Source organism: Molothrus ater, chromosome 12, assembly GCF_012460135.2.
Source record: "Molothrus ater isolate BHLD 08-10-18 breed brown headed cowbird chromosome 12, BPBGC_Mater_1.1, whole genome shotgun sequence".
Classification (NCBI taxonomy): Eukaryota; Metazoa; Chordata; class Aves; order Passeriformes; family Icteridae; genus Molothrus; species Molothrus ater.
The window spans coordinates 19842478-19870452 of NC_050489.2; the positions used below are offsets into that span (position 1 = coordinate 19842478).

The following is a 27975-nucleotide window of genomic DNA, read 5'->3' on the forward strand; positions in this document are numbered from 1 at the left end:
AAAGGGGCACACAGCACGTGGCACACGTCCCTTGGTCCCCACCGCCACCATTTCGGAGCAAACCCCCAGGGAAGCCCCCACAGCATCACCGCAGCCCCGCGGCCGCTCCATCCTCCCCGCAGCACTATTTTTTTTTTTTAAATTTTTTTTTTTTTTTTTTTTTTTTTTTTTTGGGAAATCTGACATTTAAAGCTGTCGTTCTGGTTTGGCCGCCCGTCACCGCCGTGCCCTCCCTCCCCTCCCTCGGCTTTTGGTTTCAATGCAAGGTTCTGTAGGGTAGTTTTATTCTTAATTAAAATTAAAAAAAAAATCATAATAATTCCAAAAAAAAAAAAAAAAAAAAAAAAAAAAAAAGCAAACCAGCAGGGAGTGGAGTGGAAAGGAGAGCAGACCCTGGGGAAGGGATCTCGCCCCCGGTTTCCCGGCGAGGTGGAGGTAGAGAGGCAGAGCCCCGGCAGGAGCGGGGCCGGGGGCGGGCGGGGACAGGCGGGGACACGGCGGGGACACGGCGGGGACGGGCCGGACACCCGGGCGAGCAGGGGCATCTGCAATACTCTTATATATTACCTCTTCTCAGGAAACGTAAGAAAAATAGACAATATTACATATGTCACACCATAAATAAAGTGAACAGTCACGGGAGGGACACCCGGTGAAGCTCCCAGGGCTGGGGAGGGGCATAGAAACCACCCAGGGGGTGCACCGAGGTCTTGGGGGGCACAGAAACGTCCCCAAGCTTGGGCCAAGACCTTGGGGTGCACAGGAAACCCCTGGGGGGATGCACCAAGACCTTGGGGTGCACAGAACCTTCCCAGGAGGATGCACCAAGATCTTGGGGTGCAGAGAAACCTCCTGGGGGGTGCACCGAGACCTCAGAACAACAACCCTGGGAGGATTCAGAGAGATCTCGGGGTGCACAGAAACCCCCCAGGGTCTCAGGGTGCACAGAACTCATCCAAGGTGATGCACCAAGGCCTTGGGGTGCACAGAACCCCCAGCAGGGCTGGGTGACAGAGGCACAGGGCCAGTGACATCGCCCTTGGCGTGTCCCAAGCTCTGCTGTGGCCCAGCCCAGCCCTGTGACCGGCAGCACAACCCCGAGCCCGGCCCCGAGCCCTTCCCTCCTCTTCCTCCCCTACGGAAAACACACAGGATGGGTTTTGCAAATGCAGAAAAACTACAGCTCCTCTCGATGCCAGGCCTGCTCCGGCCAGCGCCACGGCTCCACGCTTCCTCCTCATCCTTTATTTGGCAAATGTCTCTCATTATTATCACTAGCATTATTATTATCATTATTATGGTTCATTTTTGGACCTCTGCAGACACTATTTACATTCACATTAGCGCACAGCACTGCTGCCTCCGCTCGGAGCCCGGGCTTCCCCTATTGCACTTCCTCCTCCGTGCCGCTCCAGCGAGGCGAGAATCCCAATGATCCACATTGTCCTTGGCCAGGAAGGCGGCAGCGTTCCTTTTCCTTTCCTTTTCCTTTCCTTTTCCTTTCCTTTTCCTCTTAAAAATCCTTGTGAAACAAATCCAGCGCGGGGTGTGGGAGCAGCCTGGCAGTGAAGGGATGGGGAGTCCCCCAACGGCTTCGGGGAGGGAGAAACCCAAAATCCATCTTTTAAATTCCTTTTTTTTTAAATTTTTTTTTATTATTCTCTTTTTTTGTTTTAAATCTCCTTTTTGTTCTCCTTTTGCAGGGCGGTGGCGGGCAGAGGTAGAGATGTGCCAGCTCCGGCTGCGGTTCTCAGCCCCATCTCCCCCTCCCACGCCTTGGGGGTTGGGGTTTTAGTAAAAAAACACCTTTTTTTTTTTTTTTTTTTTTTGCTTTATTTTAATAGAAATTCTTTAAAGCCCCGGGGGCATGTCCATCCATCCTTGTGGGGAGGGGAAGGAAGCGACAACAGAACGAAACGAACTTTGGCAGTGGAGAGACGTTTGGATCTTCCTTGGTTTTGGATTTCCTTTGGAGCAGAGGTGAGTCTGGTCTGTTCTTGGCTAGCTAGCAAGGTAGTTACAGGTGAGCGTCCGTCACGCGTCGTCTGGTTTTTGGATTTTTCCTTTTTTTTTTTTTTTCTTTTTTTTTTCTTTTTTACAATTTCTTACTTAAAGCCAAAGAGTCCGACGTTTTCTTTTTTATTTTCTTTATTTTTTTTTACAAAAAAAAAAAAAAGGTAAAAAGAAAAAAAAAATAGGAAGAGAGAGATGAAGAAAAGAAGATTCTTTCCTCCTCCAAGTGAGCCCCTCGGCAGCGCTGGTGGGGGATTGGATCGGGCTGGTCTCTCCCCACAGCACTGCTTGGTGATGCTGGAGCCAAATCCCTCATCCAAAGAGCAAAAAAAAGAAAAACAAAAACAGCCAAAAAACCCAAAAAATCCCAAACCACAATCCCCCAACCGATAGAAAACCAACGGAAAAAAAGCCAAAACAAAGACTGAAGAAAGAACAGAGACCGGTATTTGCCTTAACTCCACTTAAAGCCCAGTTTGAGGATCCGTGAGGATAAGTTGTGAGAGCTAGAGAGGTCGTTTCGGAGGTCACACGAGTCAGGTAGCTGAGGAAATTGCACGGGGTGCAGTCAGTCCGTGGCTCTGGCAGCCCGAGGGTGCTCAGCGGGACGCGCTGTCCAGCGGCGCCGGCGTGGCCGGGGTGCCGGCGCGGGACGCGGCCACCGAGCCCGCCTCGCTGGGGCTGCTGGCCACGGCGGGCACCCCGTCGGGCTGGCCCGGCCCGGGGGCGGCGGGGCCCGGCAGCCCCTGCAGAGTCTGCCCGCAGACGTGGTGGTGCTTCTCCCAATCCTTGTGCTGGCAGAAGGAGCCGCAGTAGCGCGCGGTGTTGCAGCCGCTGCACGTCTCGCTCGCCTTGCGCCCGCAGTTCCAGCAGCTCTGCGGGAACGGCAACGTGGCCTCAGCTCTGGAGCGTGCACCCCAGGCTGGGCTGTGCACCCTCACCTGGGACTGGGCACTCCATCATCCCAGAGTGTGCACAGCCACCCCAGACTGTGCACAGCCATCCCAGAGTGTGGACCTCTGTCCTGAACCATGTACATCACCATCCTGGAGAGTACACATCCATCCCAGAGTGTGCACATCTATCCCAGTCTCTGCACATCCACCCCAGAGTGTGTATTTCCAGATTAGACCAGGCACATCCATTCTCCCCTATCCTGAACCAGGTCCCCCTAATCCCAGACCATACAACCCTACCCTGGACCATGCACAACATCCCAGAGCATGCCCATCATCCTAGACTGCATCCACATCCATGCACCCCATCATTGCCCACACCGTGCATCCCCATCTTGGTGCAGGAATTCCCCTCTCCTCCCATCCCACGGTGCATGGTCCCATTCCCACCCTCACACGCAGATGCTGTGACATCTGTGGCATGACAAGCAGGTCCCACACACCAGCACTGCCACCGAGCTGTCCCCATGGTCCCCACCTCGCTCGAGTCCTCCTGCTGATTGATGACGGTCAGGGCATCCTCGGACGCCTGGCGCTTGGCCTCGGCCAGGGCCCGCTCCATCTTGGCGCGCTCGGTGGTGATCAGCTCGTGGGCTTTGCGCTCAGCGTCCGACACGGCCTTCTGCAGCTCGGACATGGCCTGGCGCTTCACCTCGTTCACGGCTTCTTCTGGAAGGCAGCAGCCGAGCGTGGCCATGGTGTGCCACTGCCCCAGCATCCCCCTTCCCGCTACACCACCCCAAATTGCTCTTGTAGCACAGGAATCCCCGTGAGGGGAGCTGGGGCAGAGCCCTGCTGGCTCAGCACCCTGCCGGGGGCTGTGCCCACCCCACACCCCACACTCACCAGCCTTCCTCCAGATCTCCTCGGGCATGTACCCGGAGAGCGGCCGCGGCGCGAAGTCCCGGTGAGCGTCTGCCAAGGAGAGAGGGGACGCCCTTAGGAGATGCCATCCCCTCGGAACGCCCCTGCCAGCAGCGCCAGACCCCCGGGAGAGCGGCGCGGGCACCGGGAGCGGGCGCAGCCCCCGCACGCAGCCCGCGGCCCCGGGGGTCAGTACCTAACTGGGGAGCCTCGGCGGCGGCCGAGGAGGAGTTGTGGGGGCGTGCTGAGGGGGGGCTGCCTTTCTTCATGTCCTCGGCGTCGCTGTAGCGCCGGATCCAGTGGTTGAGCTCCTCGCGATCGGCCTCCTGGCACCGCCGCAGCACCGTCAGCGACCGCCGCGTCTTCTCCACCATGTCCATGATGCAGTTCAGCAGCTGCGGGGGCAACGGCAGGCATGGGGAGGGGGCTCTGCTGCAGGCAGCCGGGGGGCTCAGTGCCCAGCGCTGGGCAGGGGGATTTGGGCTATGCCAGGCTGTGCCAGCTCCGGGGCGCTGTGCTGGCTGGGGAAGCAGAGGATGCTCAGGAGGAAACCCTCATAAGGGATTGAGGGCAGAGTGGAAGGACACACAGACACAGGATGGGACAAGGACACTACATACGTTGTTGAGGTGCTTCCACTCCTCCGCCCACTCCCGGTCCGTGAGCCGGTGGTCGATCACCTCCTCCTGCCGCGTGCCGTGCACGGCTGCGGGGCGAGAGCAGAGCAGGGTCAGCCCCTGCAGGACCCCTCTCCCCTTGGGGGGTCCCAGCCCCGTTCCCCCCGTGCCCGGGGACAGCAGGGCTCACCGGCGGGCCGCGGGCGCTCCCGGGGGTCGGGGTGCCGGTAGGTGTCCCGGTAGTGGTGTGCCATGGCCATGTCCTCCAGGCGGTAGTGCTGGGGCAGGGCGGGGCCGGCGGGGGGGTGCCCCAGCCCGTTTGGGGGGTGGCTCAGCCCGTTGCTGGGGCTGTAGCGCTGCGCTGGGCTCATGGTGCACGGCCGCTTGCTGAGGTGCTCGGGGTGCAGGGGGTCTCGGTCCAAACCGTTCTCTTTGGTCCTGGCCGGAGGAGAGGAGGTTGGTCCCCACTGGGCCCCCCGGAACAACCTCCCCTTTTCAGGGGTGTGCCCCTGAAGAACCCCGCACGCCCCTCCCCAGGCTGGCACCTGTCTGGCGTCCTCCTCTTGCCGCTCTCGCCCACCTCCAGGAGCAGCTCAGAGGAGTCGATGGGAGAGGAGGCGTTGGCATCCAGCAGCAGCTGCTCGTGCTGGGCCAGGTACTGGGCCGGGGTCTGCTTGGCCATGCGGGCGCAGTGCAGCAGCTCCCGCTGCAGCAGAGGCAGGTTGGCCTGAAGAGGGGGGGATGACAGTCCAGTCCATGACCCTGCAGCCCCCCCAGAGCAGCCTGGCTGTGCCCCCAGCTCGCCACAGGCAGGGCGTGAGAGGGGGTGCCTTCCCTTTGGGGTCCTGCTCCCTTTCCCCAGGGATGCCAGCAGTGTGCCCAGGGGCCAGGTGGGCTTTTGGGGGACGTGTGTGGCAGCCCACAGGGCTCAGACACAGCTTCAACAGAGCCCTCCTCCATCCTGGCAGGGGCTGCAGAGCATCATCCTTGGGCCAGATCAGCCACCTTGGCCACCCTGTCCCCATGACTGCTCCGGGGGGACTGCACCTGTGGGACCCCCAGCCCCTGTGGCACCCACAGCTGTAAGGATCAGCTGTGAACTCCCCTCTCACCCACCCACCGTGTCCCCCCACGGTGCTGCAGCCCCAGGAGCAGCAGAATTAAGCAGCAGAACCCCCTTTTGCCCAGCACTCTGGCTGCCAGCCCTGGATTTTGCCTTAGGCAGCTGAGCCGCAGCCAAATCCCATCTGTGGGACACGTTAGCGCCACAGCCTGAGCTGCAGTTGCGGTGAGCAGGGCCAGACCCTCCCTCCCCTTCCCTTGCCTGGCCGGGGGGGAGCAATCCCACAAAAACAGCAAGTCCCCAGTCTGGGAAGCACGCCGAGCCCGGCTGGTTGCAGTTAGGATAATGAGAAACATCTGGGCCGGGTGGTGGGAACAGCTGGGAGCGGGGTGCCAGGGCGGCCGCTGCGCTCTTGGCACGGGGACAGCGGGGATGGATCCCAGCCTGCCTGGAGCCACAGGGCCACCAGTGCCTGCCAGGGCCTGCCAGTTCACCTTCCCCTGCTCCCACGGAGCCCAAAATCCCTGCAAACTGACAGGAGGGGAGGGGGCTCTGCTGTCCCCCTCCAGCTCAGCCTGGAGCAAACCACACCAGCAGATTCCTGTGATGAGCACAGACCTCCACTCATGGACCCCTGCTCTGGGGGGGCTGGGAAGCAGAGGTGGAAAAGGAGCTATTTTTGCACTTTTTAAATTATTCCTTTGCTAGCAATGGACAGGGGACAGAGGGCTCAAGCATCTGCTGGCAGTGCCCATGCTGCCAGGCATGCCAGCACCAGGCAAATCCCTCTGGAGCAGGGTGACACTGCAGAGTCAGCACAAAATTAAAAGGCAAATAAAAAAAAGGGGGATTTTTTAATGAATTTGCAATTGCAAGTGGCAACCAGCTGGGCTGACCCCTTGCTTTATTGCAACCAGCCCTGGCCCTGCATGACTCCACACGTGTGAGGGCACCCCCAAAGGCACCCCCAAATGCCCTGTGCTGAAACGCTGCCATGAATCCCGCCCTGCCCAGGCTGGAGACCCACCTTGAGGAAGGGGATGACGAAGGGTCGCAGCGGGAAGTTGGTGGCCTCCTGGAGCTTGGCGTGAAACTCCTCGATGGTGAGGGTGGAGTTCTGTGGGGACAGCCTGGGCTCAGCACCCCTGGCACAGCACCCCGCACCCCTGGGCCACACCTGGCTGTTCCTCCCCCATTCCTGCTCCTCTGCCAGGCTCACAGGGAAACCACACTCAAGGGAAAACCATGCTCAAGGCTTCACTGGCCATGCCAGCAGCCAGGACCAACCCTGCGCTGGCTGTGCAGATCCCAGGAGACGCTGGGAAAACAACCCCCTTTCCTCCAGGATTTAGATCAATCCAGGCCACTCTTTCCCTTTTAGCTGCATCTCCATCCCCAAAAGAAAACCCAGGATCCCCAGACGTGGGGTCCCTGTGGCTGAGCCCAGGACGTACCACGAGCCCCAGGACGAGGGTGCGCACCCGCTCCCCGATCTCGGGGGAGATGTCGTTCCCAAACTGCTGCAGGGTGGTGAGGAAGCGCTTCAGCTTGGAGAGCTGGCGGGCACCACAGGCTGGAGGGAGCTGGTGGGTGGACAGGGAGGCGCTGGAGGAGGTGGCTGGCCCGTTGCTGAACCCGTTGGGGGTGGACGGAGCCCCATTGATGGCGGTTGGCGAGTGGCTGCTCCCGTTCATCACTGGGGAGACAGGGAATGGGGGGTCAGAGCAGGTGGCTGTGCCATGGCACCGTGGGGATAAGGCTGGGATGGTAGAAACAGAGTGTCCTGCTGGGTAATGTGGGGCTGGCACCCCCTGGGAGGGATTCAGGATGCTGGTGAATCCCTGGGGCTGCATCCTGGACTGGTGGGAGGGGAAGGAGGGGATGCAGAGCATCCTCCAGCATGGCGAGGGCCTGATCCAGCTCCTCAACAGCTGAGGCAGCCAAGGGAAGGAGCTCCATCCTGCCCCTGGGGGAGCTGCTCAGCATTCCCAGAGAGAACCCGTGAGCCATTGCCCATGGAGCCCAGCCTGGCTTGCAGAACACCACTGCCACCTCTGTCCCCACTGCCCACTCAGCAAGGACAGGAGCTGCCTGCACACGGCACACCGGCAGACCCAGGGGGATATTCTGGGGTACCAACCACCAGAGTGGCAGACCCTGCTCTCCTGCACCAGCCCCATGTGAGCACAGGGACTTTTCCTGGCTAGCACAGGTGACAACAGATGTCACCCCTGACCTGAGGGCGCGGATCACAGCACACGGCACCCATGTCCTGATGGCACAGGTGACAACACACGTCACACGTGTCCTGATGGTGCAGGTGACAACACACAGCAAACACATCCCAACGTCATGGGTGACAACACATGTCACACAGGTCCCAACATCGTGGGTGACAACACACATTGCCCATGTCCTGACAGTGCAGGTGACAACACGTGTCACCCGTGTCCCGACATTGTGGGTGACAACAGGCATCACCCATGTCCCAGTGGCACGGGTGACAAGACATATCACCCACATCCCAATGGCAGGGGTGACAAGATGTGTCACCCATGTCCCGATGCCACAGGTGACAGCACGTGTCACCCATGTCCCCATGGTGCGACACCCCCGTACCCCAGCACGCACGCGCCTGTCCCCGCTGGGACCCCCCGCTCTGACCTGGGGGTGCCTGGGGGTGCTGCCCTGCCCTGCCCTGCCTGCTCGGGGGGTCCCATTCTGCTCGCTCTCCGGCCGGGCAGCGCCCGCTGAAGAGGTGCCAAAAATAACCGGGCAGCCAGCAGGGCTTTATTCCCGCGACAGGTGCGTGCCCAAGTTGGACAGCACGGCACAGCACACGTGTCCCCGGGCCGGGCTGGGGCTGGGGCTCCCATCCCCGTGACCTGGCGGGGCAGGGCCGGGGGCTGTGCTCGGGTCTCTCATGAGAGCGGGTGTTTCATTTTACTTACAAAGACAGACCATCGACCATTTCAAGCAACCATGAAAACGGCCGCGAGGCAGAAACGTCGGAGGGCCAGCGTCTCGATCTGCAAGCAAAATAAAACACGCTATGATGAGAGAGCAGAGGGGGCAGCTCTCGGCCCGGGGCCCTGCACGGGATGCTCCTCACCATGGGCAAAGCCACCAGACCCACCAGGGAGCCGGGTGCCTGCGTCCCACTGCAGCCACAGGGAGGGTTCAGGGGATGGATGCTCAGCTGCCTGATAAAGTCCTGACAGTTTAGGGACCAAATGAGGTCCCCCAAGGCCAAGAATAACTGAAATATCGTGGTGTCCATGCCAAGCTGCTCCATGCCCCCAGCCCCGTGTCTCAAACCCTGCTCCAAGCTGAGCTGGGATGGAGAGGCCGCCGGCACCCCTGGCCCTGCATATTGAATCCTGCTCTGTGCTGAGCCATGGCAGAGAGGCTGCCTGCAGCCCCAGCCCCGTGTCCTGAGCCCCTCTCTGCGCTGAGCCGTGGTGCAGAGGTCATTTGCAGCCCTGGTCCCTCATCCCAGAGCCAGCCACACCTGGGCTGCCACATCAGCACTGGGCTGGGATTGACACCCAAACCAACCAAGCACGGCCAAGCACAAGCTGATTTCTAGAGTCCAGAAGCACTGCTGGGGGGCTACAGGTGTCAGGGGATGGATCTTGGAGATTGTTTGGGGTTTTTTTCTTCCCCACTGGGTTTTTTCTGAGCAAGAAACAGCTACGAGCAAAACCTTGCACACGTGTGTGTCCAGGAACTCTCAGCAGAACTGAAGCAGCCACTGGCGGTGGCCACCGGCACTCCTGCCAGGGCCCAGCCTTGTCCCCTGCCTGTCTGGATCCTGCACTGCCTGTGCCTTGTCCCTCCATGTGCCAGGACGTGACACCAGCACAGTGACAGATCCCTGGTGCAAACCCTGCGGGTGTGCAATGAGCCCACGTGCCTCTGGTGTCACCACCACACTGGGTGGCTGTCCCCAGCCCAACTACAGAGACTGAAACTCCCACCTGGCATCCCCTGATGCCACCATGCCATAGCCTGGGCAGGACAAGGAGCTCCCAGCCACTGTGGCTGGCCACGACACCGCCCTGCCACCACTGGGTGCCACACGCAGAGGGACAGATGTGTCCCCGCATGCACGGGACCCACCACGGGGCCATCTCCAATCCACAGGAACTCCCACCACCCCCACCACCCTCCAACCACGCGCTGCCCTGTGCCAGCACTTGGTGAGTGGCTGGCAGGATGCCCCTGTCCCCTCACAGGAACATTCCCCAGCCATGGCTTGGCAATATGCACCTGAGGCCAGGCGCTGTCACCCGTGTCACCGCCAGCACCGCGCTCCGAGCCCCGGGTGCCACGCGTCAGGAGGAGCTGGGGGCAGCCCCGGGCTGGCAGCCCGTGCCCAGGGTACTCACTGGTGCTGGGAGTGAAGGAGGGGTGGCGTGAGGCTCCCTGGGCGGCAGGCGGGGGCATGCTGGGTGGCGAGGAGCGCGCCTGCGTCTTCACGTCGGCCGGCGAGTCGGGCATGGCTGCGGTCTCCGCGTTATCTGCGGGAAGAGGGCACGGGGAGGTGAGCAGGGTGTGCCAGGCAGGGCTGGGATTCCCTGGCAAACAGAGGTCAGGGGCACAGGGGACACTTGGGGACATCAGGCTGGCTTGGGCACCGCCGGTGCCGCTGTGGAAGTCGGGTAACGGGGACGGTGCCCGGTGTCCCGTGTGCCACAGGGCGGTGGGGAGGGTATGGAGCTGCTGCTCATCTGCACAGTGCCCTGTGTGGGGACACAGCGCTGGCACCACTCTGCCCCTGCAGTGCCAAGCCTGCCCCAGCCTGTGTCACATCACTGCTGTCACAGCACAGCACCGTCCTGACACATCCTGGGAATTCCTGCTGCCTGCTGACCCCTCACCATCCCTGGCAGCATCACCCAGGGCTGGCACAGCCCCTGGCAGAGACTGTGGGGTCATTACAACCACTCTTTAGTGGCAATGACAGCAGCAGTGACTGTACTGCCCACGCCTGAGTGGCCCTGCAAGGGCAGGTCCTGCAATCCAGGGACCCTGGAGCTCCATCACCATCATCACCATCATCACCACCATCACCACCACCATCACCCCAGTGGGCATTGCCGCCTCCCTCCCAGCCCCAAATAACTCCCAGCAGTGCATTCCCTGCCAAGGGGGGAGTGTGCCAGCACCATCCCCTGCAGACACAGCCCTGGGGCAGGCTCTGGGCCCCCTGGCTGCCACGCTGGCCCTGATGGGTGGCCACAAGTGCTGACAGCTGTGGGGATCTGTCACCGTCACCGTGCCCGCGGCGCCGCCAGCTCTGGCCAAAGATGGAAGAGGCCACCACGGCCACCCCGGGCCATGGGGACCCCCTGTGCCTGGCTGATAATCACTAATCCAATATTCATCCTAAATCCAGGGCAACTGTGGGGACGTGAATTGAACCTGGCCACAGCACTTTGGCTGGGCTAAGTAAAGCAGGGCCTGATCCCCGCCGAGATGCCATGGGGGTTGTGCTGCAGGCAGTGGCACACAGAGCACCAGGAGATGGTGGCAGGAGCCAAAATCTCAGCTGGTCACCCACAGAATCCTTCTGGGAGGCTCGAGCGTCATGGCTATCCCTCTCTGTCCACAGCAGACTAGAATGCTGCAGTTCCCTGTTCCTTGCTCCCTCCTCCCTGCCCAGCCACAGGAGAAACCCCAAGACCTTGCAGCTTCCCTCTCCCCAAAACCTCAGCTTCCTTACAGGGCCTGCCAGAAGAAATGATTTGTTTAGAAAAACTTTTATTTTCCTTTTTGTGAAATGTCCATCTCTGGGCAAAACTCCTCCAGCCTTCCAGGCTTCCCCTGTCACTCAGCAGAGCAGGATCCAGCTCTGACAGCAGAGGATGAGCCCTGAGTGTGCACAGGGGTCACAGCTGCAGCACCTGGATCCCACACGATCCTTGCCTGCATCCCTGGCACCATCCCTGTCCCTGTCACACCCCTGGCAGCATCCTGGCCTGCATCCCCATCCCAGCCCCGGTCCCCCTCGCTGCCCTGACTCCCTGCACATCCCCACACCAAGGAGAAAACATGGACTCATTCATCCTGGCACTGACATGGCTTTTTCACAGCTTCCCATCAGCAGGAAAGTTTCCACCAAGCTGAGCAAGCACTCAGGGAAATGGGGCCTGGTTCTGGTTTTTCTTGTGTTTTCTTTTTTGCCTAAATTTTCCCTGAGGTGTTTGCAACCCAAACACAGCCAGGCAGGCACAAGAATGGTCTCAAATCCAATGGGATACAGAGCTTGGAATGCCCAGAGGAGCCAACCACAGCTGTGCCAGCAACCCAGGTCCTCTGCAGGATGGGATGAGCTCCAGGGGAGCAAAGGAGGTTCTGGGGAGCAAAGTGCAGCCTCCCCTCAGCACCTTCAACCAGTGATTCCCCAGCACAGCTCCAACTCCACCTCCACCTCTACCTCCACTGGAATGATTTTTCCCTCTATTTTTTTCTCTCTTTGGGGTAATTTGTCCCAGCCGCTCGGGGCCGTGTCTGTTTTCCTCCATCTGGTTTCCATTAGGTCTGTGCAGCCCAGATGAATAAGTAATAATATAAAAATAAAAGGATTAGTATTTTCTGCTGGGCCAACAGGAGCGGCCGCTCCCCACCCAGCCCCCGGGGCGGCGGATGCGGGACCCCCACACCCCCCGTGTGACCCCGAGCCCCCCATTTGTCACACGGCAGGGAGGGTTCAACCCCCGGGGCAGGGTCCCTGCCGGGTGACACTGTCACACATTCCAATGGGCACACGGCATCCGGAGGAGCAGGAGCAGCGCCCGAGGGACGGGGCTGGCAGCCATCCCATCCCATCCCATCCCATCCCATCCCATCCCAGCCCATCCCAGCCCATCCCAGGCCTGCCTGTGCTGTTTCCCACAGCCCCAGGGAGCCCATCCAGCCACCACGAGCCTTGTTCTGCCTCTTCCCGGGCAACAAGTGGGATGTGCCAGTTCCAGGGTGAGAGCAGAGCGCCCGGGCCGGCTGCCCTGCCCTCCTTTCCCCAGGGATGGGGCTGGGGCAGGCACGGAGCTGCTCTGGATGTGGCCGCTGGAAAGCCCCGGCTCCCTGCAGGCAAAGCGGCCCGGGCGAGGAAGGGGTTAAAGGGAATTCAGCGCCCAGCATCCTTCATGCTCACCAAATGGCCACAAATGCAATCCAGATGCTGGAGGCGACGTCTCCCCAAGCCAGGCTGCCTGCGAAACAAAGGCAGGGAAGCATTCCTGCTCCTCAGCTGCCGCAGCCAGCGCGGCCAAGAACAACTCCCCGATAAGATGGCAGGGCAGGAGCTGTCCCAGCTGGAGCAGGTTTGGAATTGGAAGCGTGCAGTGCCTGAGGCCGGGCAGCAGCGCCAGCCACGTGCACCAGCCCGGCAGAGCTGCTGGGACCTCACGGCGCCATCAGCTCCCTCCTGCCCTGCACCCATCCTGACCTCTGTGATCAGCTCCCTCCTGCCCTGCACCCATCCTGACCTCTGGGATCTGTTCCCTCCTGCCCTGCACCCATCCTGACCTCTGGGATCAGCTCCCTCCTGCCCTGCACCCATCCTGATCTCTCTGGGATCTGTTCCCTCCTGCCCTGCACCCATCCTGATCTCTGGGATCAGCTCCCTCCTGCCCTGCACCCATCCTGATCTCTGGGATCAGCTCCCTCCTGCCCTGCACCCATCCTGATCTCTGGGATCAGCTCCCTCCTGCCCTGCACCCATCCTGATCTCTGGGATCTGTTCCCTCCCGCCCTGCACCCATCCTGATCTCTCTGGGATCTGTTCCCTCCTGCCCTGCACCCATCCTGATCTCTGGGATCTGTTCCCTCCTGCCCTGCACCCATCCTGATCTCTGGGATCAGCTCCCTCCTGCCCTGCACCCATCCTGACCTCTGGGATCAGCTCCCTCCTGCCCTGCACCCATCCTGATCTCTGGGATCTATTCCCTCCTGCCCTGCACCCATCCTGACCTCTGGGATCTGTTCCCTCCTGCCCTGCACCCATCCTGATCTCCTCCCTATGGCCACGGTGACACAGGTGACACAGGCAGCTTGGAGTTCATCCCCAGTTGCACTTGGAGCAGTACAAGGCAGGAGTGCAGCTGTGGGATGGGTTTAGATTGGAGATTGGGAAGGAATCCTACCCTGGGAGGCTGGGGAGGCCCTGGATCCCTGGCAGTGCCCAAGGCCAGGCTGGACAGGGCTTGGAGCACCCTGGGATGGTGGAAGGTGTCCCTGCCATGGCAGGGCAATGAAGTGAGCTTTAAGGCCCCTCTCAATCCAAACCATTCCATGAGATGCTGCAGGGATGCTGCCCACCCATCACTGGGGTGTTCCAGGTGCTCATTTTGGGGAGCCAGCCCAGCAGGGAGCAATCCACATCCAGCACTCACCAGCACAAATGAAGCCCTTCAAAAGGAAATCCAATTAATCAAACTCTGCACAATCTGTGAAGGAACCCAGATCCAGGCAGCTCCAGTCCTGGGCAGCCCCTGCAGGTCACCCCCAGGGGCATCCTGAGACAGCTCCTGTGCCCCTGGCCCAGCTGGGACATCTCCCAGCAGCACAGTCCCAGGGTAAAGCACATTTCCCCAGCTCAGGTACACCCCAATTTCCCAGGGTAAAGCACATTTCCCCAGCTCAGGTACACCCCAATTTCCTAGGATAAAGCACATTTCCCCAGCTCAGGTACACCCCAATTTCCTAGGATAAAGCACATTTCCCCAGCTCAGGTACACCCCAATTTCCCAGGATAAAGCACATTTCCCCAGCTCAGGTACACCCCAATTTCCCAGGGTAAAGCACATTTCCCCAGCTCAGGTACACCCCAATTTCCCAGGGTAAAGCACATTTCCCCAGCTCAGGTACACCCCAATTTCCCAGGGTAAAGCACATTTCCCCAGCTCAGGTACACCCCAATTTCCCAGGGTAAAGCACATTTCCCCAGCTCAGGTACACCCCAACTGGCTTTGCTTTCCGAGCACCCACATCCTGCAGTGCCAGCCCTGCTGGCAGATGCCCCACGGGCACCAACTCCCAGCAGGTCCCAAGCCCTGCAGTGTGGCAGTGACAGCACAGCTCCACACGGGACAGCAGCACCCACAGCCAGGCTCTCCACTCACCCCAAGCCCCCAAATCCCAGTTTTTAATCCAAAACCACCCAGCCAGGGACCCAACAACAAAAAAGCCAAAAGAAAAAAAAAGGAAAAAAAAAAAAAAAAAAGGTGCCCTCTCTGTTTTACAAGCCTTCATTTGCTATTGTTTATGTAAACAGGTAAATTGTTTCGTATCTCAATTAAAAACATCTGCCACATAAATGAATACCAATTAACTCATCCTGTTTTTAATTACTCTGTTAATTACACACAGGCAGCAAAAAGGATGGCAGGGGAATAGGGAAAGCATGCTTACACCCCCCCTTCCCACCTTGCTCTTGGCAAGGATCCGAAATGTGCCCAGATAATGATGGATTAAGGTGAAAACCGTGGCTCCCGGCCAGCTCCGGCGTGGCGGCTCCTCCCGGGGCTCCTCGCACGGGGATTTCCCGGGACCCTCCGGAGAGGTTTTGGAAACCCCAAGCCCCACGGGATGCCCCAAAATCGAGGTGGCCCAGCCCTGCTGGCACTCCCGGTGCCAGCCCCGTGCTCCTTCTCCAAACGTGCCCGCAGAACTTTGGGATGGCGAGAGGAACGAGGAGGCAGCGTCCCCATGGACCGAGCGCATCCTTGTGCCCTCCTGGCACACGGGGGTGGCACGGGGTGGGTGCCATCCCTGGCGAGGGACCCCGGGCGCCGCCGGCCCCCCCCGGCTGCGGGAAGCTTTCCAAGCGAGCAGATGGGGCAGGGAGCGGCGGCAGGAGGAGGAGGAGAGCAGAAAAGGCTATTTTCTCACGCTACATATTTTACAAGTCGAACATTTTGTGCATTTCAGCCCTGCCTGTAAAAGCATCTCGGCCTCAGCCCCGGGACTCGGCGGCGGAGCCTGTGAGTCAACAGCGGCTGGCGACGACGTGGCTGCTGGCGGGGGGACGGGCGGGAGGAGGGGTCCCCCACACACACAGGGGCAGTTCGGGGGGTCCCCCTGACCTGTCGGCCAGCAGCACCCAGCCAGAGCACAGTATCTGCCGCAGCGCGGTGCCTGCTGCCATCATGGGATTGATCCCACCGGGCTGGCACAGGGATGTGGGCGCGCGCACACCCACCCACCCTGCTGCTCCCCAGCTGCCTTACACTCCTGGAAATTAAATATCCTGGCTAAACACCAGGAGTAAACAGTGCCGCGGGCAGCCCGAACACCTGGAGAGGAGCAGGGCTGGGGCTGACCCTGCCGGAGCCGCCCCCACCCAGGAAACACCCACGCCTGGGCTGCACCATCCCCCGGAGCACTGCCAGGGGAGCGCCCCAAAACGGGCCCCGCGCCCCAAAACGGGCCCCGTGCCCCAAACCGGCCCCGCGCCCCCAAACCGGCCCCACACCCCGAGCGGGGATTTCTGCAGCCCTGTGCCGGGGATGCTCGTGCCCCAAGGCGGCCCCGATGGCCGGAGCAGCGACAAGCGGCGCACGCAGGGGGCTCGGGGCATCCTGGAGGCAGAGAGCGGCTGGAGAAGGAAAAGCTCCCCCTGCACCCGCGGCTCCGGTCCCGGCAGCGTGGGAACACCGAGGCAGAGCCGCTCCCCGAGCCGGTACCGGCTCCGGGGGGGTGCCGGATCCGGCCGCGCTCTCCCACAGCCTCGGGCTGCTGCCTCACCGACTCTTTGTCTATTTTTGAACCACGGGCTTCCATTTCGAGGCGGTTTTGCCCGTGTGAAATTGAATCAAAGAAGACGGGGAAAAAAAAAATATTAATGAGGATTTTGCAAAATAAACAGGAAATCTCTTGGATGTTTTCTGGAACCATCGGTCAGCATCTTCCAAAGGAAAGCTGGGGGTTTGTCAAGGTGGGGTTCCCCCTGGGGAGCCTGAGCACAGTGGGAGGGACAGCAGAAAACAGCTTCAGGAAATCTAAAAATAGCCCCAAGCCGGGCAATGGCACTAAGGCCGGGGAGTGCCCTCTGTGCCACCAGCCTGTTCTTGCCCCTGGCAGACAAGGATTGACCCCAGCTCGGGGACTCCCCATCCTGCTGGGCAGCTAAACTCATGTCCCACGTGAGATCCAGCTTGGGGAGCACAGGGCAGGCTGCAGCCCCCGACCTGCAGCACCCACAGCATCCCCGGCCCCAGCAGCAGCGATTAAGCCCAGCTTAACCCCTGGGCTGTCCCTGGTCCCTCCCAGCCCCGTTCACAGCACCCGGCCCTGCTCTGCCCCGAGCCTTGTGCTCACCGTGACCCTGCTGGTCTGCCCGGGGGCTGCAGAGGGTCAGTGCTGGTGTGGGGGCATCTGTGTGTCCCCCAGGAGGGACCCAGCTCTGCCCCACTGCCAGCACTCCCTGGCAGCCCTGCACTTCCTGCTTGACTCGCTTCCAGCCCACTGACTCCGGCTAAGAGGTAAAATAACAGAAATTGGTGGGGTGCCTCCCTCCCTGGGGGTCCCACAGCACACAGACACCTTCCCGAGGTGGCTGCAGGACAGGGCACCGTGCACAGCCACGGGCAGAGCCGAAGTGCCCGCAGACCTCGGCAGGGACTGATGGCAGTGAGCAGAGCCAGACCCCGTTCCCTGCTGGACACCGCAGGAGCCTCAGCGCCTGATCCTGCCGGGGTTTCCAGGCATGCAAACATCCCTGGCTCCAAAGCAGAATTCCAGGAACATCAGCACAGACCTGCCAGCCCCAGGTACCCCGTGGGACCTGCCAGAGCCCCCTCCTGCCTGCTCAGCCCAGCCCTGAAGGGGGGCTGAGCACCAGAATATTTTTCCGTCCTGCAGCCTGGAAGTTCCCAATGAAAGAGGCAAATCCTGCACCCACGTGAGGTCTCCCCACTGCCCAAACCCGGCGCCCACCCCAGGGCAGCACCCAGAGCCACGGGAGAACAGCCTCTCCCCAGCCATGCCCTGGCTTTTCCCCCTACAAACCAACATCTGCACTCACGTTTGCCAAACAAAACACACCCAACATCTGCCTGCTCCCGGGTAAAGCCTTACCTGCCAGCACGGGAGGCAGCCGGCAGGGAAAACCCCCCTGGCACAGCCAAGTTCACCTCCACTCGCCTCCCCAAGCCCGGAATCTCTCCCTGTGTGGAGAGGAGTCCTGCCTCACAAACCTCCGAGGATCCAAGAGCCCGCCCCAGGCGGCAGCTCCGCTCCATGGGGCTCCTCACCCGAGCACCGTGGCTGTCAGCATCCTCCCCGGCGGCTGCTCCGTGTCTGCCGCGGGGTTTCGGGCTGGCTCCCCCGTTCCTCCATGCCCTGCACCGCGGCAGAGCTCACCCACCGCGGCGCCGAGCGGACGGGCGCTTGCAGAGTGTCTTCAAGTCGCTCGACAAAGGAGCGGGGAATTAATATTCCTTTTAATTAAAGGCAGAAAAATCTCTTTGTTCCTGAACAGAGAGAAAACAACAGAGGGAAGAGCTCAAAAGCTCTCCTAAGCTGGAGACGAGACCATCGCTTGGAATCAAAGACACTGTCAACGCACACGTGACCTCGAATTAAAAAAACAAAATGAAACGCAGCAGCGGCAGCGGCTCCTCTCCGACAGCGAAGGAAAGTTGCAAAGTTTTTCTTGGCTAATAGAGGGGAAAAAAAAGAATTCCAAGAAAAGGTGTGTTTAACTAGAGGAACGCTCTGCGGTATCCCAAGGCACCATCCAGCGGCGAGGGGATGACGGGAAGAGCTGCTTGTGCTCCGGCTCGGTGTCGCGCAGGGGAAGCGCGGGGCCAGGCTCGCTCCATCGCTCCGCCGGCAGCATTCCCTTGGCACAGCCGGGCTGCCCAGCTCAGCGCGATTCCAAAGGGAAAGCAAGAGCGGGCGGTGATGAACGGCAGCGCTGGAGACTCCCGAGCCAGCCTTCCTTCCCAAATCCGCATCCAAACAAACAAACATCCCCCGGCACACGCCGGGACTCTGCGAGCGTTCGTTCCCAGCACAGCCCCGCGTCCCCAGCACGGAGCCGTGTCCTCGCACCAAAACACACAACGGAGGGGCTGGAACTTGCCGGAGCAGCCCCGGGATTCCTCCCGCAAACTCTCCCGAGTGGGGCAGCTCCTCCTCGCCCGCAGCACGGCTCCGGCTCCCCGCCCACAGCAGCCGGAGAGGGATGCGGGGATGACAAAGAGTTGGATTGCAGGGTACGAGTCGGGAGCCACAACCGGGGGGGTCCGCTGGGGGTGGGCACAAACTCGCGTGGGTTCCCGGGGACGCTGTGCCGCCCCACGCCGCCCCGGCGCTCGGGGGGACACGGAGGGGAGAGCAGGAATTGCCCCGGCAGCGCAGGGACGAGGGGTCCGCGCCCCGCCGCCCCCGCGGCAGCGCCGTGCGAGGGAGCGGGGCCGGCGGGCACGGTGATCCCGCTCCGGGGCTGCCTCCGCCGCGGAGCCGCTCCGAGCGCTCGTCCCGGCCGTGCCCTCGCTGGCCCTGCCCGTGCGCTGGCTCGGGCGCACGGAGCATCCCCGTGCCCTGCGCACCGGCAGCTTCCCCGACACCGGGAGCCTCGCCCGGGTACCGAGAGCATCTCGGACTCCCGCACCACAGGAGCGGGCACCGGGAGCCTCCCCGGCTCCTTCTCGCCGGGAGCAGCCCCCGAGCATCGGGAGCATGCCCAGCCTCTTTCCACGGGAGCCTCCGATTCCCCGACGCTTGCCTCCGGATGCACCGGGAGCATCCTCCGAACACGGGTAGTACCCACAGCCCCTCTGCCCCACGAGCCTCCCCGGGCGCCGGGAGCCTCCGATTCCCCCGTGCACCGAGAGCATCCCCCGAACACAGAGACAATTCCAAGCTCCGCTTTCACGGGAGCCTCCGCGGGCACCGGCAGCGTCCCCGTCCCCGTCCCCGTCCCGGTGGGCGGACGGCACTTACCGTCCTGAGGTGTGGCGGAGGCGTGAGGTAAGTCCCAAGGCAGAGGCCGGCGGGGCCGGCCGGAGCGGGCAGAGCCGGCAGCGGCCCCCGGCGGCGGCGGCCCCGGTCCGCTTAAGGCCGGCGCTGGCGGAACGCGGCCCCGCGGCGGCGGCCGCCCCCGGCACCTGCCCGCCGCCGCTCGCCGCGCCCGGGGCCGCCGCTCGCCGCCAGCTCCGGGGCTCGGGGCGCTTCCCCTCCCCCCGGAGGGGGGGCACCGGAGAAGCGGGGGAGGGCGGAGAAGCCGCGGTAAATCCGCGGGGCCGCTTCACCCCCGGCGGCGCATCCTCCCGGCGCCGCGCCGCGGCCGTGGGGCGCCCGCGGCCGCGCTCCGTGCCCGGCCGGGCCCCGCCGCGCCGCCGCTGCCGCCGCGCCGCCCGCCCGGCCCGGAGTGAGCGGGGCCCGCCCGCGCCGCTGCCTTAGAGCGGGGCCGCCGCGCCCGCCAGGGGGCGCCCCCCGCCGCCGCCGCCACCGGAGCGGGACCCCCGGGATGAGAGACCGGGAGGGGAACGGGAGGGGATGGACCAGGACAGGGAACGGGAATGGGAATGGGAATGGGAATGGGAATGGGAATGGGAATGGGAATGGGAATGGGCGGCATCGGGACGGGAACGGGAGGGGATGGACCAGGACAGGGAACGGGAATGGGATGGATGGGGACAGGGACAAGGAATGGGCGGAATCGGGACAGGAACGGGATGGGATGGACGGGGATACGGGGCTGGGCAGCAGCGGGGATTCTGCTCGGCACCGGGGGACTGAGTGGGACACAGGGCTGCGTGACACCGGCGGTCTGCACAGGGACATGGGGCTGCCCAGGGCCTCAGGGGGTGCGTGGGACCTGGTGACACTCTGGGGACTGGAAGGCCGGGCACGGCAGTGTACGGGGCTTGGAGGCTGCAGGGATCTGGGTTTGCAAAATCGTCAGAGCTGGGGATGCTAAAGATCGGGGGTTGCAAAGCTGAGAGCGGGGGGCTGCATGGGGGGCGGGGTTACACGTTTTTGGGGAGCTGCAAGGAGCTGGGAGTTGTTTTGGGGGAGGTGGAGGGACTGCAAGGGAACGGGCCAGGACTGGTCTGGGGCCATGGAAAGAGTCAAGGGGGTGGAGCAGGGTGGGGGTGTCTGCAAGGGGCTGGGGGATGGAGCTGTGCTTGCTCAGCTTCCCTCTCCAGGGGCCCAAGGGCTGGGGTTGCACTGGAGCGGCCACAAGGGCACGGGCACAGCCCGTGGGACTCAGAGTCCCACATGCCCATCCCAGCCTGGCCTTGGAGTGCCCCCCACCCTGCTGGGCCTCGGTGGGGCTCCAAGGGCAGCTGCATGCTGGGAATGCCAGTGGGACCCTCCCCGACAGCAGGGCACATCTGGCTGCCTGGCACAGCCTTCCTGTGTGCCCCGTGCCAGCTGGGGGACTGCATTCAAATTTTCCCTCCCCAAGTCCTCCTACAACGCTGCTGCTCCCGTGCAGCGGGAACACAATCCCTGTGAATTTCCCTGCGAATTTCCCTGCGAGCCCAGCCCTGCCTCTGTGTGTAATTACTGTGCCTGGCAGCTGCTTCCCTCTGCGACTGCCCTGTGCCGGTGCATTACTCATCCTCCCCGCTTCCCGGGGACTGGGAGAGTGGCGGCTCTGCCGGGCGGAGTCACCCGGCTCGGCTCGGCCGGGGCTGGGTGGCACAGGACAGCGGCGGGGCCACTGGGCAGCCAGAGAGGCACAGACACTGTGTGGGCACTGCGAGGGCACTGCACGGCCCTGGCACGGCCACTGCACCAGGGCTGCATGGCCTCTGAGTGACCATTGCATGGCCAGTAAAGGGTCACTGCATGGCCTCTGAGTGACCATTGCATGGCCTCTGAGTGACCATTGCATGGCCAGTAAATGGTCATTGCATGGCCTCTGAGTGACCATTGTATGGCCTCTGAGTGACCATTGCATGGCCAGTAAAGGGTCACTGCATGGCCTCTGAGTGACCATTGCATGGCCTCTGAGTGACCATTGCATGGCCAGTAAATGGTCATTGCATGGCCTCTGAGTGACCATTGTATGGCCTCTGAGTGACTATTGCATGGCCAGTAAATGGTCACTGCATGGCCTCTGAGTGACCATTGCATGGCCAGAAAATGGTCATTGCATGGCCTCTGAGTGACCACTGCATGGCCAGTAAATGGTCATTGCATGGCCTCTGAGTGACCATTGCATGGCCAGTAAATGGTCACTGCCTGGCCAGTAAAGGGTCATTGCATGGCCTCTGTGTGGCCACTGCATGGCCAGCAAATGCCAACCACAAGGCCACTGAATGACCTTTCTATAGGTAGTAAATGATCATCACCAGGCCACTGAGTGACCATTCTGTGGCCACTAAATGGCCATCACTTGGCCACTCTGGAGCCACCACAGGGTCCCCAAATGGCCACTGCATGGTCACTGCTCAGCCCAGCTCCCCCCACTGATGGGGTCACAGCAGGAGGTGCTGCAGAGCCCTGACCCAGCCCTTCCAGCCTCAGCTCCAGTTTTCCATCCCGTGCTCCCCAAGGGCTCCCAGAAGGGTCCCAGGGGGCTCCTTGGGGTCTGTGGTTCTCCAGGCCGTGCTGTCCCTGTTCCCACGGGGCACAGGAGGGAATTCCACCCCCACAGCTGCACTCCCACCTCACCACACCCAGCCTTGCGTGGCTGGCCCCGCTGGCACATGCAAATGCCAGCACCACGTGTGCTTGGGGACACAGGCACTTGGACACATGGCTCCCAGCACAGGTCGAGGCCTTGTGGACCCCCAGCACCAGGAGGGCAGCCCAAGAGTGTTCCCAGAGCTCTGGGCTGCCAGCACAGGGCTCCTTTGGGATCAGGGATGTGCCCATGGGGGTGACCACGCTCTCAGCCCAGCCACCTGTGTCACACAGCCAAGTGCAGCCCTGGAACACACCAAAACCCTCCTGTGAGTGCCCAGCTGGTGCTGTGCCACCAGCCTGGCCATGACCAAACCCATCCCCTCTGACCTGCCAGCCCCCTGCCACCCCCACGTCACAGGGACCTGCTGGGAACTGTCACCACCTCTCCTTCATTTGGGGTGCAGCTGAAGGACAACATCAAACACCCCCTGCCCTGGCACCTCGTGCCCCAGGAGCCACTCAAGCACTGTGGGGATGGGCAGGTGGCACTGTGACCCTGCAGGACAGCAGGGGGACAGAGCCACCACATCCCCCTCACCCTGCAGGACAGCAGGGGGACAGAGCCACCACGTCCCTCTCACCCTGCAGGACAGCAGTAGGACAGAGCCACCACGTCCCTCTCACCCTGCAGGACAGCAGGGGGACAGAGCCACCACCCCATGGGACAGCAGTGGGACAGAGCCACCATGTCCCCCTCACCCTGCAGGACAGCAGGGGGACAGAGCCACCACGTCCCTCTCACCCTGCAGGACAGCAGTGGGACAGAGCCACCACCCCATGGGACAGCAGTGGGACAGAGCCACCACGTCCCCCCCCAGTGGCGTTTGGGTGGCAGGGGCTGCTGCGTTCCTATTCCACGCACGCAGCCTGTAATTTTGGTCTATTGAAGTCATAATTCACTACTGTGAAAATAAACATTTGTGTTAGCTGGCTTTATTCGGCGGGGTTCGGCTGAACGTTGATCGTTCCCCGCCGGCGCCTTCGCACGCGGCCCGGGATGCCGGGACAAAGCCGGGGCACCTTGGTCATGGCTGTGGCCACCTCCGCCCAGGCTTTGGGCGAGTTCCCACCCTCCTTTGTGCCCCATCCCTGGGATCCCGAAGGAAACGGGAAAGGAGAGCCACTTTGTACTGATCAGGGAAGATGAGGAAGATAAAAGGAATTTTTAGGCAATATTTGGAGTGCAGCACCTACTCAGACCCTTCCCTACCCATCCCTGTCACTGGGTTTGCACCCTCGTGGTGTTTTGTGGATGCTCCCATCGCAGCAAAGACGCTCCATCATCCGTTCGGTTCCATCACCGCCCAGGAGGAGCCTGGCCCCCCCCAGCCCCGGCTGTCCCCAGGGCTGTCCCCAGCTCTGTCCCCGCTGGGTGCGAGGGGCTGGAGCTTCCCTCGGCATTTGCATCTTCCCAGCCCCTTTATCTTCCTCCCGGTCTCTGTATTGCTGCAATTACAGACACTTTAAAACACAATGATCTGGCTGTTAGCGTGATGGATGACAGAACCTTTCTGTCTGGTTTAAATCATTGCTGAGAGTGAGCAAACTTCCCCGGCTTAACCCTTTCCTGCCCCGAACCCGCTCCCAGCCCGGGGCTGCTGCGATCTCCGTGGCCACCCATCCACCACACGCCGGGGTGCCGAGGGTGGGATGAAGGGGGAGTCTGGCATTCCTACAGAAAACATTCCCGCATCCCTCAGCCGCTGGGCTCTGTGCTGCTGGGGCTCCCCGGGTGCCTGGGGACAGGCGATGGGACCAGCCCCGCCCGGCAGAGCCGGTGGCCCCGCTCCGCTGGGCTGCGGTGGGAAATTAACGGCTGGAGCGGAGATAAGCGCCTGCCAGAGCCCGATAGCCGCTGGATCCAGCCCAGCCCCGGGCTGGCAATCCTTCCTTACCCGGCAAATCTGGAACCGGGGCAGGACGGGGCCCCAGCGCGTTCCCACCCGTGGGAGAGGGTGGAAACTCCCGTCCCGACTCGCTGTCGGTCACGGTGTGCGATTGATGGCGCGGCGAGCCCGGGGCGGGGATGAGCCACACGCGGTGCGGGGATCCCTGCTCCCTTTGTTGTGGGGAGGTGGCATCTCCCAGTGCCGAGCATCCTGCCCCGTGCCCATGCACGGGTGTCCCAGCCCCACGGGAGGCTGTCACCATCACCCACCACCTGTGCTCGTGGGTCACATCCTCCATCGCTGCTGGGTGTGCACATGGAGAGGCTGCGTGGGGCGCTCTGGAGGGAGCCAAGGACCTGCCCCGGGGGAAGGGACACCCCAAGGCACAGCCTGGGGGAGAAGGGGAGCTCTGAGGCCTTGGCCTGGTGTGTGTCAGAGATAAGGTGCTCGCTGAGGGCAGATGAAGGCAACTGGTACCAAAAACCTCACAGGAAATGGTCACCCCCGTGTGCCATCCGTATCTGCCCTGCACAGGACCCCTGCCCGCTATCGGGGCCGTGCACACGGGCAGGGGCTGGGCTCACGGTGCCACCAGGGCATCCTCAGATGCCCCCTCTTGCCACCGTGGTGGTGGGGACGCTTTTCACACCTTTTGGGTGCCCGGCCATCGGTGGTGACCAAGCGCTGTCCCCGTGCACTCCCCCTGTCCCGCCTCTCCCGGAGCTCCCCATTGATTGCTGATTGCTATTCCTGCTGCATCCCCCCTTCACAAGCCTCAGGCATTTAAAGCAGCGCACGGTGCTGGTTTATCCCACTTGCCCCTGGCCAGGCTGGTGGCCCAGCCCGGTCCCTCCCTGTCCCTCCCCGTGCCGTGCCGGTCCTGCCCCCGCCCGCTCTCAAGGGACCGATGGTGTCTGCAGGCGAGGGCACCGAGCCGTGCCGCGCTCAGCCCTGGCGTGCCTCAGGTTTCCTGTGTCACCCCCAGCGGGTCTGTCTGTCTGTCCGTCTGGGTTTCTCAGTCTCTATCCGTTCCCTCTCGGGGAGCAGAGCATCCCTGGGTGCCTGTCTGAGTCCCTGCTGGATGTGGCACTGCCAGCGGTGCCCTACAAGCAGAGCTTGGTGACAACGTGTGGCCGAGTGCCCACGAGCTGCAGTGGTGCAGAGCCCTACACGGCCCTGGGGATCTCCAGTCCCCGTTTGCTTGGAGCATCCCTGTAGGGACAGGGAGCTGCTGGGCTGGGAAGGGTCGGTGTGACCTTGGATGGTCCCATCGCCCTGGCTGCAAAATCTCAGTGCCCAAATCTCAGTGCCAAAATCTCAGTGCCAAAATCTCAGCGCCCAAATCCATCCCTGCACCAGCACCGAGCACCGGGAGCCAGGCTGCAGCCCCCGGCGCTCTTCCCTTGGCATTTGCCTTGCAGCAGGAGCCCTGGCGCTGGATTTTCCTGCCCGTTAATCCATCGGGGAATGCAGCAGGGAGATAAGGGGCTGCTGGGGAGCCAGCGCCCGGGGAAGACGCTCTCCTGCCCGCCGGCTATCGCCCTCCGCAGCTGCATCCGCCCGGGGACATCTGCTGGGCAGGAAGCGCCGTGCGCCAGCCTTTCCCAGGAAAGGGGCTTCGTTTGTGTCTGGCTTCCCCCGTGACCACTCCTGGTCACCCACCCACATCGGGCTGCAAGGAGCAGCCCCAGCGGCTGCTGAAGCAGATCCAGTGGCTTTGTGGCTTTCCCACAACTTCCACATAGAAAAGAAAAAAAACGCATTAAAAGAAAAAAAAAATTAAAATCCTGTTTTCCTTGCTAACAGATTCGTTCCTGCTTCGTGGCATTCAAAGGGAAACCACCCCCTACTGCTTATCATCCCGCTCACCCTGTGCTGCCAGCTCTGTAACATCACCAGTTTGCCTTAGAAACTGGGAGACTTTAGGGCACAGCACCGCTCCTCTGGGTGCTTCCAGGTTTTGGGGCTGCCAGAGGCCAAGTTTCCAGCTTTTCTTTGCCACGGAGAGCCTGGGGAGTGTTTTAATTGCAAAGCAGAGATGGCCACGTGCTGCCCTGACTGGAGATGCTGGTGTTTCGGGGTGCATGGAGAGCACCTCCATGGGAGCAGCACCCAGTGGCAAGTCCTGCCAGCCTCATCCTTGGCCAGCAGGAATTCACTGATAGATATTGAGCAAAACACCCTGAGATGCCTTTGGGTTCCCAACAGGTTCACATTCCCCTTCTCCCCCCCTAACCTTGGGGACCAGCTCCTTCCTGGCCCTCCCCATCCCACAGGCTGCACTGCCTGCATCGTTCCCAATAACAATGGGGATTTAATTAGCAGGCATTGCACTTCCAACGCCTCACATCCCTGCAAAAATCAATGGGAGCTGGCAGGAGGTGGTGTGAGCCTGCCTTCACTCTGGCATGCAGCTTGGGTGGACATCCAGGCCCTGGGGTGCTTTCAGAACCTTCTCAGGGCCAAAATCCTCCATCCTGGGACTCTGACTGTGTGGAGGCCAGTGCTGATCTGTGCCGTGCCAGGCCATGCCTTGGGGAGCCACGGGCTCGTGCCAGGTGAGGTCTGGGATTTGTTCCGAGCTCCAGATGCGCCACAGCAGCAGAGGACATTGCGGCTGTCTCTGGCCACCTGCATCGTTTCCAAGTTCCCAGGCTAAAAGCAGGGCTTGTTATCAAGAGCAAAAAATGTGCCACCTCTGTTGTATTTCATTTCCCTTTCCCCACCTCTTCCCTGCCCGCTGTGCATCAGAGATAACAGCGCTCGGTGCCGGAGCGGGAGAGCGGGGCCGGCAACGGCCTCACCAGCCCTATCGCTGCCTCGCCGGCCGCAAGGAAATCAGGAAGTTTGCAGAGATATTTGGCCAGCAAAACAAACATTTCTCCTGCCAAAAGCCTAACGGGCAGGCAGGGGAGCCCAGAGCAATCTGCACGGCTCCCTGGCTGCAGCCTTCCGGAGCGCCCTGCCCGCCGAGCCCCGCGCCGCATCCCTTAGCGGAGCGTGCCCCTGCTGGCATTGCCAGCTCTGGGGACAGGGACCCCAGCCCGGTGGGGACCAGCACAACAGGTGCAGCACCCAGGGTGCACCCAGACCCTGCCCGTGGGCTGTCCCAGCTGTGTCCCTGACCCACGGGAGGGTGCCAGGGTGGGCAGGGGGCCGCGGCCGGAGCGCGGTGCCTGGGCAGCGGGGTGGGGAGTGAGGGGAAGCGAGGCTCAGGGCCAGCATTGTTCACACCGGTGACTCAGCCGGCTCTGCTTTCCTGCCCGTGCTGGGCACAGGCCCAGCAGGGCCCCCGAGCCCCCCAGAGCTGCCACAGCCCCTTGGCCTCGGTGCCTGGGGATGCTCCAGCACAGGGATGAGGGATGCTCCATCCCCATGGAGCCTCCGCACTGCAAACCATCAGCAGCAGCACCTGGAGAGCCCGTGGGGTCAGGTGTGAGCTGCTGATCCCAGAATGAGCACAAACACCCAGCAAACACAGGGCTAAAATGCTGGAAATAAAACATCCTCGGGGCTGATTACTCGTTATGGAAAGGTTTAATCACAGAGCAGGCTCTGAATGGGTCCCCATGACAGTGAGCCCATGGTGCCTTGGCCACGGGCTTGGCCATGTCCCAGCTCCCCATTCCCACTGGCTGGTCCCCAAGGAGATGCACCGACAAGTGCCAGCCACGTGCCACCCTCAGGGTGCACCTGCCTGCCCAAGGCTTCATTTGGCACTGGGGTGACTCGCCCATGCCACAGCACATGGCACTGCCACAGCCACCGCCACCTTCCCCCCGCCACCGCCTCTCACCTTGGCTGCTCCTGCGTGGTGCCCTGTCCGCTCTGGAGGGTCCCGAGGAGATGATGGCAGCACCCCAAGTCTGCGAGCCCTGCTGAGGCTGGTGCCACCAGCCTTGTCCCAGGTGTGGGCA

General features: G+C 62.0%; 1 protein-coding gene across 5 annotated transcripts; it reads right to left on the reverse strand.

Annotated features, from left to right (window-relative positions):
* Nucleotides 1-359: 359 nt before the first annotated feature.
* CBFA2T3 (CBFA2/RUNX1 partner transcriptional co-repressor 3) lies at nt 360-27975 on the reverse strand. 5 transcript variants are annotated; one of them, XM_054516116.1, is made up of 12 exons: nt 27855-27975; nt 9905-10036; nt 8465-8542; nt 6968-7209; nt 6541-6630; nt 4996-5177; nt 4641-4888; nt 4454-4539; nt 4030-4228; nt 3816-3884; nt 3448-3638; nt 360-2888 (listed from the first exon to the last, which is right to left on the reverse strand). In XM_054516116.1, the coding sequence occupies exons 2-12, from the start codon at nt 10014-10016 to the stop codon at nt 2613-2615; spliced, it is 1773 nt and encodes a 590-aa protein (XP_054372091.1). In that variant the 5' UTR covers nt 10017-10036; nt 27855-27975; the 3' UTR covers nt 360-2612. The 5 variants fall into 5 exon arrangements, with proteins under 5 accessions (XP_054372091.1, XP_036246040.1, XP_036246037.1 ...); XM_036390147.2 differs by lacking the exon at nt 27855-27975 and adding an exon at nt 19470-19752; XM_036390144.2 differs by lacking the exon at nt 27855-27975 and adding an exon at nt 17774-18176.

Bases quoted from the DNA above. Each gene is read 5' to 3' on its own strand.
- CBFA2T3 (XM_054516116.1), bottom strand. From the start codon at position 10,016: ATGCCCGACTCGCCGGCCGACGTGAAGACGCAGGCGCGCTCCTCGCCA. The intron at 4,540-4,640 runs GTGAGCCCTGCT...CTCGCCCCGCAG, and splicing joins GGAGCGCCCGCGGCCCGCCG to CCGTGCACGGCACGCGGCAG. The intron at 3,639-3,815 runs GTGAGTGTGGGG...GCTGCCTTCCAG, and splicing joins GGAGATCTGGAGGAAGGCTG to AAGAAGCCGTGAACGAGGTG.